The 15,203-nt window shown below is 44.1% G+C and overlaps 1 protein-coding gene across 2 annotated transcripts in view; it reads left to right on the forward strand.

Annotated features, from left to right (window-relative positions):
* The window catches only part of gatad2b (GATA zinc finger domain containing 2B), a 41,435-nt gene that overhangs the window by 11,243 nt on the left and 14,989 nt on the right, over positions 1-15,203 (forward strand). For both annotated transcript variants that reach the window (XM_056398869.1, XM_056398870.1), the window contains exons 2-3: positions 13,267-13,647; positions 14,991-15,120. In XM_056398869.1, coding sequence (XP_056254844.1) covers positions 13,268-13,647; positions 14,991-15,120 — 510 coding nt within the window. In that variant the 5' untranslated portion in view covers position 13,267. The remainder of the gene's footprint in view (positions 1-13,266; positions 13,648-14,990; positions 15,121-15,203) is intronic.

Consider the following 15,203-nt stretch of genomic DNA (forward strand, 5'->3'; position numbering starts at 1 on the left):
CAAGGCGGCGAGAAACTCACTCTTCCTCCACTGCGTCCGTGTGTGTGCTCTGTAAATGCAAGTGATCACTCCTTGCAATTGTGTTTGTCCTCAGTCTCACCAGAATGGCAAACTCAACTGGCAGCGGAAAAGGGGTCAATCGGTTGTGTATCGGCTATCGGCAAATTTCACAGGGTGGTGATAGGACATTTGGACTATGGTTAAGATTGTGCAATCATATTACCCGCATTCTTAAAAAACCTGCTTATACCTACTAATTTTGGTGGGAAAAGGGTATGACGCAGCAGAGTACAGTAGGGAAACATAGAAATACAGTAAAGAAACGCAGCAGTACAGTAAAGAAACGCAGCGGTTCAGTAAAGAAACACAGCAGTACAGTAAAGAAACGCAGCGGTTCAGTAAAGAAACACAGTGGTACTGTTAAGAAACACAGCAGTACTGTAAAGAAACGCAGCAGTACTGTTAAGAAAACGCAGCAGTACTGTAAAGAAACACAGCAGTACAGTAAAGAAACGCAGCGGTACTGTAAAGAAACGCAGCAGTACTGTTAAGAAACACAGCAGTACTGTAAAGAAACGCAGCAGTACTGTTAAGAAAACGCAGCAGTACTGTAAAGAAACACAGCAGTACTGTTAAGAAACGCAGCAGTACTGTTAAGAAACACAGCAGTACTGTAAAGAAACGCAGCAGTACTGTTAAGAAAACGCAGCAGTACAGTAAAGAAACACAGCAGGACGGTAAAGAAACACAGCGGTACAGTAAAGAAACACAGCGGTACAGTAAAGAAATGCAGCGGTATAGTAAAGAAGCGCAGCTGTACTGTTAAGAAAACGCAGCAGTACTGTAAAACACAACAGAGTACAGTAAAAGGCAAAAGTGCAGTACCTAAGGGGTCATATTTTGATTAACCTTATTTCAGCTGATACTGATCCATGAAAACTAGACCAGCTCCAGCACTGATTCTTAGGATCAGCCTAGAACATCTGTAGCTGCAACTAATGATCAGTTTAATTACAGATTCGTCTTGTACTCTGGAGAATGATTGATTAATTTTCTGTCTGTAATATCAGTAGTGGTTGATGCCGTTACAAGTTCAGGGCTTGAGGTGACATGTTATTAAACCTATTGGGTCTGAACAGCGGTTCTCCCACTGGAGAGGCTGCAGCCAGTGAATGTTCAGTGATGAAGCCGTCGTCATCATCATCATCAGCTTCTGTGGCTGTGAGACAGTCGCACAGTGAAGTGGATGGAGACCTCTATGTGTTGGTATGAGATGAATCCTTCTTTCTCTCACTTCCTCTGCTCTTTGTCTCCAACGGCACACACACCCCTCCTCCTCTTCCTCCTCCTCCTCCTCCTCCCCTTTGCCCTCTACCACTGCTCCCACCCCCCCACCCTCACCCCCCCATCAGTACCCTCACACCCCCACCCCCACCCCTCAGGCGACAGCAGAACAGGAATTGATTAGTGGCACGGCATAAAAATAGACGACTGGTTGTCATAGCAACGCCCACAATGAGCTGTTGTCTAGTTTAATAAAGAGCGGCGTTGTGTCTGAGCACGAGGTGGAAGGTGTGTTGCCTTAGCGGTGTGTATCCAGACAGAAGGTGGAGGTGTGTAATTATCACACTGCAGTCCTGCTGAATGGGACTTCTGTAGCAAGTCAACGCACCAATCACCTCGCCCGAAAACAAAGACCCACCAGCATCCTCTTCTCAACTCTGATTGGCTCTGAATCTGCATTCTACAACCATCAACTCCTGAGCCGCTCCACTCAACCAATTACAACTCTGTTGCTATGGGCGCCGGTCTGATTGGCCTCATTAGTGTCAAAAACTGGCCATATGTAATTTTTGGTCATATTCCCAGCAAGCAGCCCTGTCATCAACATCCTTTACATTCTGTGTGTGTGTGTGTGTGTGTGTGTGTGTGTGTGTGTGTGTGTGTGTGTGTGTGTGTGTGTGTGTGTGTGTGTGTGTGTGTGTGTGTGTGTGTGTGTGTGTGTGTGTGTGTGTGTGTGTGTGTGTGTGTGTGTGTGTTGTCGAGATGCCTGAGCCACTGCCTCCCGTTGGCACAGGGAGGGGTTTGTTGTTCCCAGACATCTCTCCATCTTTTCTAGCACTGGCTAAAGCAGCCAGATGGTAGCTGCCTGTGGTAGTTTCCTGAAGGACTGTCGGTGTGATCAGCAACAAGGAGTTTCCACCGCACACACACAGAGACGGGCAGAGCACTGCTGTGTCCAGGAAACGAACCCCCCAGGACTTTATTCTGCCGTCCTGAGTCACAAAAGTGTTGCAGCATCAGTGAAACAGAAATACAGCCGGACGTTTCCATGTTGCTCCAGTCGTCACGAAAAGTTAAATGACGACAGTTCGTGGCTGCACAGTACTTCATTCCTTTTTGTCCTTTTCTGGCTCTGGTTTGATTTAATATCTAAAATCAACCATAAATTCAATTATTACTCAATCATATCTCATCTTTTGAAATACAAAAAATAAATGAAAATAAAATAAAACAAATTGTCAAAATGAATTAGGTTAAAAAAAAAAAAGACTTTTAAGTAAAATAGAAACGGAAAATGAGAAACCAATATTGTAAACTCCACTTCCAGATAAAGCAGGGTCAACAGAACAGATGGGTAATAATCAGCTCATGTTTCTCACTCCACTACAGCCAGTGGAAGGACGTCAGCTCCCGTGTAACCATCTTTCAGTTCCCCCTCGTAAAGTGTGTTGTTCTTGTGATACTCTAACGGGCACTTTATTAGGAACACTAACACACTCCCTCTGCTCCATGTTGACATGACTGCATCACATCATTTCTGCAGATTCGTCAGCTGCACATTAACGCTGTCAATATCCTGTTGTAACACATCATAAAGGTGGTCTACTGGATTCAGGTCTAGAGACCGGAGGAGGTCACTGGCCTCACTGCCATGTTGATGAAGGGTTAGGTTTGATGAAGTGTCGTTCACTCTGAAGCTTTTCTGCTCAGCACAGTCGCAAAGAGTGGTTATCTGAGTGACTGTAGTCCTTCTGCTCACTGGATGCTTTTGTTTTTACTCTCTAGAGTAAAAACTCTAGAGACTGTTGTTTGGACCTGGATCTGCTGACACGTGATTGTCTGATTTGATAAGTGCAGGCGGAGCAGGTGTTCCTAATAAAGTGCTCGTTGAGAGTAGCTCCAAGTAGCATGGGAGGTCCACCTGTCTGTAGTTAGTTAAATGCAGTTGGCCGCTAAACAGACTGTTGCGGATGTGGAAATGTGAAACTGTGAATTAAGTTAACATTACCTATATTTACGAGTTTGCTTGTTTACCAGTCATTTAAGTCGGCAAATTAAGTTTTAGTGTACGTGTGTCGTAGACAGTTAAATGTGACTTTTCATTATATTCATTACAGCAGCAGTGTGTGCGAGTTTAAGTGGAAACACAAGCTAAACATATGTATAACCCCAGAAATAAAATAAATGTTGATGTTAATTTAGGAATACGACAGTGATGGATAAAAAGATGTAATAAACTAATGAGTCCATAACAGCAAACTGCAGAAATCTTAGTATGCAGTGACTTTGGTTACACAAACATCTGATAACAGTTAAACACCATGTTTCATCCAGACACTGATGAAAAGTGTGTTACAGTTTATGTAGAAAAATTTTAAGATAAACAAATGATGTTAACAACCTGAACACTCACATTCGTCATGTAGGAGACGTCTGTACTTTATAGAAATCGAGCACCAACAGGTTATTAACTCCCGCTGTATGAGTCAGGTCGCTCTGTAACTGTGAGGTGAATAGGTACGGTCTATGTGGAGTTGCTGCAGTTCACAGGACTGTGGTGACTCAGGGTGGTTCCTTACTCTGCTAGTAGACTGATCTGAGCTCATTTTAAGTGGATTGTGTGTGGAGGAACAGCTGCTAACATCTGTCTGCCGTAGTTTCATCACCCAGTCCATGGTCTAGTTTTTAGTGTTAACATAATTTTAGATTCAAGGAAATAACAGTGTTGTTCACTTGTTGAGTGTCGGAAGAAATTCCCAAGAGTTTCCAAGTTAAATTCAGGGAGGCACTTTTTTTTATCTCTTGTAGCTGAATCGAGTTGAATCAGGAGATCAGTGCTGATATTCAGACCTCCACCAGTCGTTCTCTGGTTCTCTGATGTCAGCACAGACTCCACTCTGCTGTGTTTTTCATATTTCATACAAACCAGAGAAATACAATGAGTTCTATCCAGTAACCAAACAAGTTCCTCTCTCTGACAGTAAATGTACTCTTTACTTTATGACCTTCTTCCAGTAATCAAATGTTTTTAACAAATGTCATTAACAGCTTTACTAATTCATCATTTTCTTCGTTTCAAACTTGTAGTCATGACAACAGAAACAGGAAAACATCTAAATGAGAAAATATTTTGAATTCAGCAGTATTAAAATACTGTATATATGAGCACAGAGAGGAGGAAAGAAGAAAACAGATAAAGGGCTGAAACCAGATGACACTAGACTGAAACCAGATGACACTAGTATGAAACCAGATGACACTAGACTGAAACCAGATGACACTAGACTGAAACCAGATGACACTACACTGAAACCAGATGACACTACACTGAAACCAGATGACACTACACTGAAACCAGATGACACTACACTGAAACCAGATGACACTAGACTGAAACTAGATGACACTAGACTGAAACTAGATGACACTAGTATGAAACCAGATGACACTATGCTGAAACCAGATGACACTAGACTGAAACCAGATGACACTAGACTGAAACCAGATGACACTACACTGAAACACGATGACACTACACTGAAACCAGATGACACTAGGTCTGAAACTAGATGACACTAGACTGAAACTAGATGACACTAGTATGAAACCAGATGACACTACACTGAAACTAGATGACACTAATATGAAACCAGATGACACTAGACTGAAACCAGATGACACTAATATGAAACCAGATGACACTAGACTGAAACTAGATGACACTAGACTGAAACTAGATGACACTAGACTGAAACTAGATGACACTAGTATGAAACCAGATGACACTATGCTGAAACCAGATGACACTAGACTGAAACCAGATGACACTAGACTGAAACCAGATGACACTACACTGAAACACGATGACACTACACTGAAACCAGATGACACTAGGTCTGAAACTAGATGACACTAGACTGAAACTAGATGACACTAGTATGAAACCAGATGACACTACACTGAAACTAGATGACACTAATATGAAACCAGATGACACTAGACTGAAACCAGATGACACTAATATGAAACCAGATGACACTAGACTGAAACCAGATGACACTAGACTGAAACCAGATGACACTAATATGAAACCAGATGACACTAGACTGAAACCAGATGGCACTAGACTGAAACAAGCTGACAGTAGGCTGAATGATGATACAGCATGATGATGTCAGTTGTTTACAGCATTTCCACAACAGTTTTCAACTACATCCTCAGTCACTGACCACACACAGTCCAGCAGATACTGGTACCTGACATAGTCTTGTTTTCTCTCTCTCTTATTGTGGAGCTTTAAAGATCAGGAAAAATAAAAATCCAGGTTAAAGACAACGGCTGTGCTCTACTGACATTTAAAATGACAACAGAAAGTACAAGCAATAAAATGATGTCATATTGAATTCAGTCAAAAAGTATCTGTTAATTGAGCTTCTATATTTATGCTGTAAGACATGGTGTTGGAAGTGTGTGCTGTAGGACAGGCACTTGTTCTGAAAGGTTTTCAGTGGACTTTGAATCAGTGACTGAGCCGTTACTTAGCCGGATGCTGTGTCAGTTGGACGTGATGAGACAGAGCTCCCTGCTGTTCACCCTGTGTGACCGCAGCACAGCCTAAAGCTCAGCGCTGCCACAGTTAACATGACCTACATCCTGATGGCTGCTCTATATGATACCGACGGTTAATGATCACATTTCTTACTGGATCTAGCTTGGATTGTGCCACAGCCGCCATTTTGTTCTTCCATTCAGACTTCAAAAGTCACGCTGATTGTTCTGAGGCAGAGCAGCATCCAGCTGTGACTAAGACTCTGACGGTGACTTTGTGACTGTGACTCTGTGACTGTGACTCTGTGACTCTGTGACTCTGACTCTGACTCTGTGACTCTGTGACTCTGTGACTCTGTGACTTTGACTCTGAGACTTTAACTGTGACTGACTCTGTGACTCTGTGACTTTAACTGTGACTCTGTGACTCTGTGACTTTGACTCTGACTCTGTGACTTTAACTGTGACTGACTCTGTGACTCTGTGACTTTAACTGTGACTGTGACTCTGTGACTGTGACTCTGTGACTTTGACTGTGACTCTGACTCTGTGACTTTAACTGTGAGTCTGTGACTTTGACTCTGACTCTGTGACTTTAACTGTGACTGTGACTCTGTGACTTTGACTCTGTGACTTTAACTGTGACTTTGACTCTGTGACTTTGACTCTGTGACTTTGACTCTGTGACTGTGACAGCCAGAGCTCAGGCTTGATACCTCGTCCTTATTTTTAGGAAACAAGATGTGACTCTAAACTTCAATCAGAAAACGTATATAAAACACAAAACTTCTTGTTGCCGTCTTTGTTTTGGCGCCTTAACACTTCCTGTCTGTTGTGTGTTGGATTGTGGGACAGTCGTATCCATCAATGGGTCTTTAGTTTGATCTGCCTGCTGGAATTTTAAATCTACTTGCTTTTGTCGTCTCAGCAGAAAATTAATTTTAACTAATTCATCTGTGATAGTGAACATCTCTGGGTTCAGACCTTTGTTTAAACAGCATTCTGTGAATTATAAAGAGCATTTTCACTGATCACAAACTGAATGAGTTCTGATAATGAATCAATCTAAGACTAGAGCTGATCAATACCTACTTCTCAATTCAGATACAGAGATGATAGTTGGTGCCTCATGTTGAAGGAGGCTGGGAAACCAGATGTGTTATGAACTCGGTCTCTCTGATGATGTCATCAGGGTTAACATGGATTCAGGAGGTGGAGTTTACCAAGCGGGAGGACGGGGGGGTTAATTACAGGAGATGTAGATCCAGTGTTTTTGGACTGGGGGTTAAAAGTCAGGATGAGTCAGAACATCCATTTTAAAGGCTAAATGAAAAATGTGATATGACATCAATGGACTCCTGAAAATAGAGTCTGAACACATTTATAATAAATACTACATGTATGCACTCAACAACTCAGTGTTTTAACTACAGGCCACATTCACCTGTTCACACACACAATCATACAGAGCTCTTTCTATCACACACACAATTCAGGGTTCAGTAACTTGCTCGAGGACACGTCGACATGTGGACCGGAGGAGCCGGGGATCGAACCGCCGACCTTCCCATTAGCTGACGACCCGCTCTACCTCCTGGGCCTGATATAATGATCATAACCTTTACTTAAATGGTGTCACAGTCACAGGTTGTCTTTGATGTTGGAGTGGTTCCTGTTCTGATGAGGGCAGGTCTGTGAGTCGGCCTGAGTGACAGTAGACTGACGGACACTGACCCTGAAGTATCCACGTTTAGTGTTTGTTAATGTAAATGAACTAAAGCTGGCGTCGAGCTCTGCGCCCTCCTGTCGGACCACGGACTAAAGGCCTGTTGGGCTGAGCTCAGATCAGCTGAAGCACTGAGTGTAGTGTAGTACAACTTTAAATGTAGTATTTTTTTTTTTGTTCAATCCAATGGATCCTGATTTTAATATTTTTTGTGCAAATAATAATATCAAATAATTTTTAACACGATTGACAAAGGACGCCCACTAAAGTGTCTCAGCAGTTTAAAAACACGTTGTGAGGCACATTAACAGTGATGACAGGTGACATATTAAAACACTATTAATGATCACAATGAAGCCGTCAAATACTTTTAATTTAAACCTCTTTACACCAACATGCTGCCAACCAAGGAAGAGAAATTAATTAAAACTGTAATTAAATTTAGTTTGATCACATATACTCTTGTATATTATAATAAGTACAGGTACATGAACATATCTAGGGTCTCTGAATGATCTGTTATCAGTTTTTAGTGTCAGTCTGGATCATTAATTAGTTTTAATAACTTTTTTTTTTTTGTTTGTTCGAGAGCATCCAAAAGAATCAATAACACAAATTTTAAAAAGTACAAATATTTATTAAAATATTTATTAAGTTTAAAACAGTTTAAATATAAATGACAGTAAATTCCACTGGCCATCAGTCAGCGACCTTGACCTGTCAAGTTAATTACAGTTTTTCTAGAAGTCCAACAATAGAAGTGTTTTGATGATGTCACAGACGGTCACATGACTTTCAGTTTCTGACATGATTTCAAAATGGCCTCTTGATCTTATTACACTGAACGACCTCTAATGAACTCAGTGTTTAGGAATAAAGTCCCCTGGTTATTTCAGTACTGAACAATAACTAAACTTTGTCCTTTTATTATTATTGTTAATAATAATATAATACTGCCAACACCCATTTGAAGATGCCAAGAAAACAAATACTTTAACTTGTTTATTTAAAGATGTAATGGGGGAGTCGACGTGTAGACTGTATGAATGGTGATTTTGCAGATTGATGATTTTATTTTCACAAATAATGATTAAAAAATAATTCCAAAGTGTTTTCCAGTGAGAGGAAAAAGAAAAACTCTGATTTACGTCTCAAATTGTCCAATGAGAGAATCAGTAAACCCACCGGTGCTGGTCGGTACCAGAGCAGCGCCGAGGCTCCGGCACAGTTAGAGTTCTGGTACAGTGTGTATGTGGTCGGGATGTGGAGCCCAACATGAGACTAATCCTGCTCGAGGGTCCTGCCAGTTTTGTGCCAGTGCTCCCATTTTGCAGCCATCACCACCATTTTGATGTTAGGATTAATGACAGATGGAGGTGTTTGGTGATCTGCTGCACCTTTTTTTTTTTTTTTTTTGTCTTTGGGTGGAGATGGAGCGTCAGGCCTGACACATCTGGCTCCTGCACCTCAGCGATAAGCCTGACATCCAGCAATGAATCAAATGGTTTAAAAAATGAAACGGAGAACGCTTCCCTGGTCGTGTGTAAGGAAAAAAAAAAAAAAAAAGTCCAGGAGGAGGAGAAGGTGGAGGTGGTGGAGAGACGGGAGGCGGACTGGGAGGAGTGGAGTTGCATCAGCCAAATGAATTGTCATGATGCAGATCATGCGTGAAATGAGCAGCAGATTCCACAGTGCTAGTTGCAAATGGCCCTATTACTATTACACTCAGTCAGCTGGCAGCGGGCCCGTCCAGAAAACTCTGCTAACCTGGTGTCGAGTCACACGGGCCAGACCCGGGCCAGACCCGGGCCAGACCGGGCCCTGCCGTGGGCTTACAGTGCAAGCGTGAGGAAGGCTGGCGGTCTCAGTCTGAGGAGGACATTTTAGCAGCAGCCATCTGATCGATTGCTGCATAAAGAACGTGTGTGTGTGTGTGTTGTGTGTGTGTGTGTGTGTGTGTGTGTGTGTGTGTGTGTGTGTTTTTGTGATGGGGGATGGGAGGAGGGAATTAAGAGTTGGCATTATGTCAGGAGTGAGCTGCCATCTCTGCCTCTTTCCTAGCCCTGTACACACACACACACACACACACACACAGACACACACTACACACACACACACACACACACACACACACACACACACACACACACACACAGCCTACACACAAAGACTAGAGCGAGGATAGCACGAGATGAAGAAAAAATCCCTCTGCTCTCAGTGTGTCTTGGCTGTGTCACTCCTTTATTACCCCCCATACACACACACACACACGCACACACACACACACACACACACACACACACACCAACATGCCTACACAGACTCCATATCCACTTCTGATTGGCCGGTGTAATGTGAACAAATGAAGCCCTCAGCTCTGGCTACATTTAAGGGGCCCCTGAAAGTAAGCATGTGTTTATTTTTACAGTGAAAGAGGGGGGGGAGGAAAAGATGGAGGATTTGAGGAACTGGGGGGAGGGTAGAGGAGCAGGGAGGGTTTTCTTTGTGGTACTGTACAGCTGGAGCAGGAGAGGGGGGGTTACAGGATCCTGCCTTCTGTAGGAATGCCGTACGTGGATGTCTGGACGCCGTCGACGCACCGCTGAATGACGGAGGCTGCGTCTTCGACCTTTATCAGATTCATGATAAACTTGTCTACCTGTCCATGTGTCTCCATGTGTCTCCATGGTGACTTTGTTAAAAGTGTGATTCTGTCTTTAGGTCGGTCTCTCTCCCTCTCGCCATGTCTCTCTTTCTTCTCTTTTCCTTTATTGCAATGGCCTGGCAGAGCGCCCAAAGCTAGAGAGGGTGGGGTGGGTGGGAGGTGGTAGGAGGGATTATGGGAGGAGGAGGTGGGGGGGGGGGGTGGTTGAAGAGAAAGAGTGTGTGGCTTGTTTAGCAGCTGACTGAAACAGTCATTATATTATGTAAAGGCAGTCGGCGGCGGCGGTGGCCAGGGAGAGGGGGAGGGGAGGAGGGGGAGGAGGAGGAGGGGGGGTGCCAGTTACTGACGCGCAAGCTCAAGGCCGACCCTGATTGGCTCATCAGCGCCGTCCTCAGCGGCTCTCTGTGTCTCATTAAAGGTGGAGGCTCTCGGCGGAGAGGTTGCAGGAGCTGCTCGTGTTTTTCTCTGCAAATGGAGGCGATGACTGGGCCCCACCGCTGCGCCACAAATTAATTAGAGAAGAAGAAGAAGTGGTGGGGAGGGCCGTATTGTGTGATCATTAAGACTCCTCCCAGCGTTAAAGAGGCTGCTGTAGATGAGAGGAGGATAACGGAGACATTAGAGGAGGACAGAATGAACAGATTAGAGCGCCGCGATACAGGAGATGAGGGGAAACGATAGAACGACACCAGCAGGAATAATCTGCTAATAGGAAGTTGATGAAGAGATAACGGGCCAATTAAATCTCTGAATTACAGTCAGTGATGCTCCGCCACGCAGGGTTTTCTTGTGCCAACACCCGGTGTCGGTCCAGGTGTTGCCGATGCCGTGGTGCAGTGTGGGAGATGAAAGCGTCCATTTGCATGTCGTCTGGCCACACACATGATGACGCTGGTCCCGGTCACTGGAACATGTGGAGCAATAAAAACCAACTCTTCACAATGAAAATATTCCTTTGTGAATAGAATATACATTTATTTTATATTTTCATTGCACATTTCTAATCCTATAAATAACGAGATAAGAGGGCCAGTAACAAACTGTGGCTCTGGGTAAAGTCTTGGGGTGTGGGTTTCCATGGCTCTGTTGCGTTTCCCAGAAGGCAATGGGATGAAGAGTAGCTGCTCACTCTGGAGGCGAGAGAGCAGGAAGTGGCCGAGTCATCTGTAGGGACACAACAACCTCAGCTGCTGTCGACCGAATGTGTAGTTTTTATTTAAATGTAAATACAAACCACAGTAACAGGTCAAAGACTCAAACCAAACTTTAGAGAAATTACTTGTAAAGAGAGAGAAAAAGACCAACATCCAACATGAACATTTTATATTCTGTAGATCTAGCAGCTGCAGTGTTCCCCCTGATTTCACATTTACAACCAGCTATAAACAGTGACATGCTGCTAACCCAGTCACACAGCAGTGTTAACAATCTAATAATGAAAGGCAGGTGACGTTAGCTCGCTAGCAGGTTGTCATTTTAAATCCCTGTGGCTTTTTTTGTGGCAAAGTACAAAAGCTGTCGGCGTGGACGGAGTGAAGTTGTGTGTGCTGTTTTAATTCAGGCATCAACAGACAGGAAGTCATCTGAAATACTAAAGGTTGTCTGACTCTGATAACTTGTCACTGATCCGTTCTCGTCTGGCAGTAAGTGTGATTGTTTGTGCTTGTGAGCCACCATGACAGTCCAGATGAGTCCAGATGAGTCCAGATGAATCCAGATGAGAGTCCAGATGAGTCCAGATCAATCCAGATCAATCCAGATCAATCCAGATGAGTCTAGATGAGTCTAGATGAATCCAGATGAATCCAGATGAGTCCAGATGAGTATGGATGAGTCTAGATGAGTCTAGATGAATCCAGATGAGTCCAGATGAGTCCAGATGAGTCTAGATGAATCTAGATGAGTCTAGATGAATCCAGATGAGAGTCCAGATGAGTCCAGATGAGTCTAGATGAATCTAGATGAGTCCAGATGAGTCCAGATGAGAGTCCAGATGAGTCCAGATGAGAGTCCAGATGAGTCCAGATGAGAGTCCAGATGAGAGTCCAGATGAGTCCAGATGAGAGTCCTCCTTCAGTGCTCTGACATCTGCAGTGAGATTTAAAAGAGGGACAGTGTTTGACAGAGGGTCTACACGTCTCTGCTGCAGCATCGTGATTGGTTCACTGTCCTGTGAGCGCCCATGCTGAAGTTGGTCACATGACTAAGCTAATGTGCTCATAAGACTCGGCTTGTTGTCGTCCTTACACAAGTCTTCCTTGCTGGTATGAATCACACACGGAGACATCAAACATTTCTCACATGTGTTTGTCTTCGGTACAGAGACCAGGCTATTCTTAGCCGCCATGTTTAACCCACTTCCATCTGAATGAGCCATCAGCTGCTCGTACAGTCTGATAATCACCCTGTGTCACTGCGCTGATCCTCAGGTCACTGGGGTTATATTGATTACATATTGATTATATATTCATATCACCCAGGTGGTGCGGGATCTAGAGCTCTGCCTCGGTCCGTTTGTCCATCCAGCCTCAGTTTCAACTAGAATGGACTTCATGGTCCGTAAAGGACGAGTCCCCGACGCTCCAGCACCAGCTCAGGGCTGTGTGATGTTTTCTCTTCAATATACGTGTTCTATATATTTAATGATATATGTTTGAATAAAATACCATGTGACGGAACGTCCTGCAGTGATTATGTTTGTTTCCACATCGTACATTTCATCCAGGGTTTGGTCGTCCTGTCCATCGCTCCTCTCTGTGTCACAGTTTTGCAGCTTGGTAATTGTGAGATGACTCAGTTTGCAGCCTGTCATGCTGCTGTCCTGTGTCACTCTGTGTACAATGACACATCTAAAAAAAGAAAAAGTTCCTTCTATGATGAATTGTTTATATCGATGATCAGGTCACAGATTCTATTAGTATTGGTCGCAGCCCTTCTCCACATTAAGACAATAGAAACATGTTACGTACTGTAGCTTTAAGAAACTGGAGATCTTGGGGATTGATGTCTGTGTCTCTGTCGACCCTCGTGTCCTGTCCTCCAGGATGGAGCGGATGTCTGAGGAGGCGCTGAGGCTCAACCTGCTGAAGCGAGGCCTGGAGTCACCCAGCGAGCGAGAGGAAGCGCTGGCCAAGCGCCTCAAGATGGAGGGCCACGAGGCCATGGAGCGCCTCAAGATGCTGGCATTACTCAAACGTAAGGACCTAGCTGACCTAGCAGCCCTGGAGGTCGCGGGGCCCCTGGGAGACGGGAAGGGCCCCGGAGCCAGCTCCCTCCACCACCAGAGCCTAATGGGTGCTGCTTATGAGGAGAAGATGAACGGGAGTCTGCGGCTGGGAGGCCACAGCGGCCATGTTGGACCCAGTAAGAACGGGAAGGAGAACATCCTGGATGAGCCGGTGGACATGAGCGCTGGGAGAAGATGGTGAGTGTTTAAACATGAAGAACCATAAAGGTTCCACTTTACAATCACACTTTTACCTTATCACCTTATAAAGGAGTAATGAATTGTTTATAAAGTGTTTATAACCAAATAAATAACCTAATCATAAACCATATATCAATCTTCTATCAGGGTCGTCTTATTATAAAGTGGAACAGAAAAGATTGTGTTACTGTAAGTGTCCAACCACGTCCCACAGACAGACAGGAGGGAGGGAAACTACGGCTCCCAGTGAAATACTAGCCAGCATGAACCAGGAAACCTGTTTTAACTGTCGCAGTTTCCCTCTACCTGAAGGAATAATAACAACAATAATAATAATGATAAAGTTTATTTATATCATGTGATCAATCTGGATCCTGTATCCACAACCTGTTTCCTCCTGCATGACTACGTGACTTTGAGCCGCTGTCTTTCTGTGGTGTCAAACAAACTCATCTGGTTTCTAAACAGTTAATGTTAGCGGTCTGTAGCTGTCGGAGCTAACGTTAGCTTCACACACACTTCACAGCATACTCCCCCAGCTGTTGGTCAGTGATGACACACTCAGCGACTGTCTGAGGCAGTCAGACGGTTAGAGACCGACTCATTGCTCCGTTGGTCTTTTTGCACAGCAGAGCTCCACAGTCCACTTCCTGTCCCTACGTTATGATGTCACAGTGATGACACAGATGTGTAGTTTTCACTCTGCGGTTTAGTGCAGCCACAGACCATGACTAGATCATTTCATGCAACAGTTAGTTCTGATCAAGTAATCTGATTGGACGAGAGTCGTTCCATGAGGCTGATATAGAGAATAACAGCACTGGGACTTTTAACTCCATGTATCACTCCGCTCCTCAGGTGATCTATTACCTGTTAATTAGCGTCACATTAACATCGTTATCGATCTCAGACTGTAACAAAAGATGAAAATATTTCTATAAATAACCTTTGAATGAAACGATGTGAGGTCGTCAGAGGTAACGAGGAGACAGGAGACGAGGTCGCAGCTAGTGTCACTGTGCAGGTCAGGACTATGTTTATGTGTTGCTTAGCAACAGTCCAGTATCAGTCCAGATGGAACTATTTGTGTTGGTGTAGACAAATAAATGATGAAATAAACAAACAAATCATAATGTGTTTTTGTTTATTTAACTGCTGTAAAAGTAATATCACACTGAGGTCGAGATGTTCTGAATATCAGCACGTCAGAGAGCGAATCACAGCGTAGGACTGGGCCGGTGATGATGAGTGACTGAGCGTCTGTGTGGGTGAAAGGTCAGATGACGACAATAAAAGACAAGTTCAGTCATTTAACATTTACCGTTTGTTTTCCCTTGAAGTGATTCGGAGCATGACAGAAGAACTCCGTCTCCGGACGTCATCATCCTGTCAGACAACGAGGCGTCCAGTCCCAGAACCACACCTCGCCCTGAGGAGCGCCTGCACCAGGCCAACCTGGACATGTTCAAGGTAGAACCATCACCGCACCACTACAAGGAGCCACAGAACATGCCAGGAATCGAACCAGTGACACTCCACACCACTCAGCTATC

The sequence above is a fragment of the Seriola aureovittata genome, chromosome 16, assembly GCF_021018895.1.
Source record: "Seriola aureovittata isolate HTS-2021-v1 ecotype China chromosome 16, ASM2101889v1, whole genome shotgun sequence".
Lineage (NCBI taxonomy): Eukaryota > Metazoa > Chordata > Actinopteri > Carangiformes > Carangidae > Seriola > Seriola aureovittata.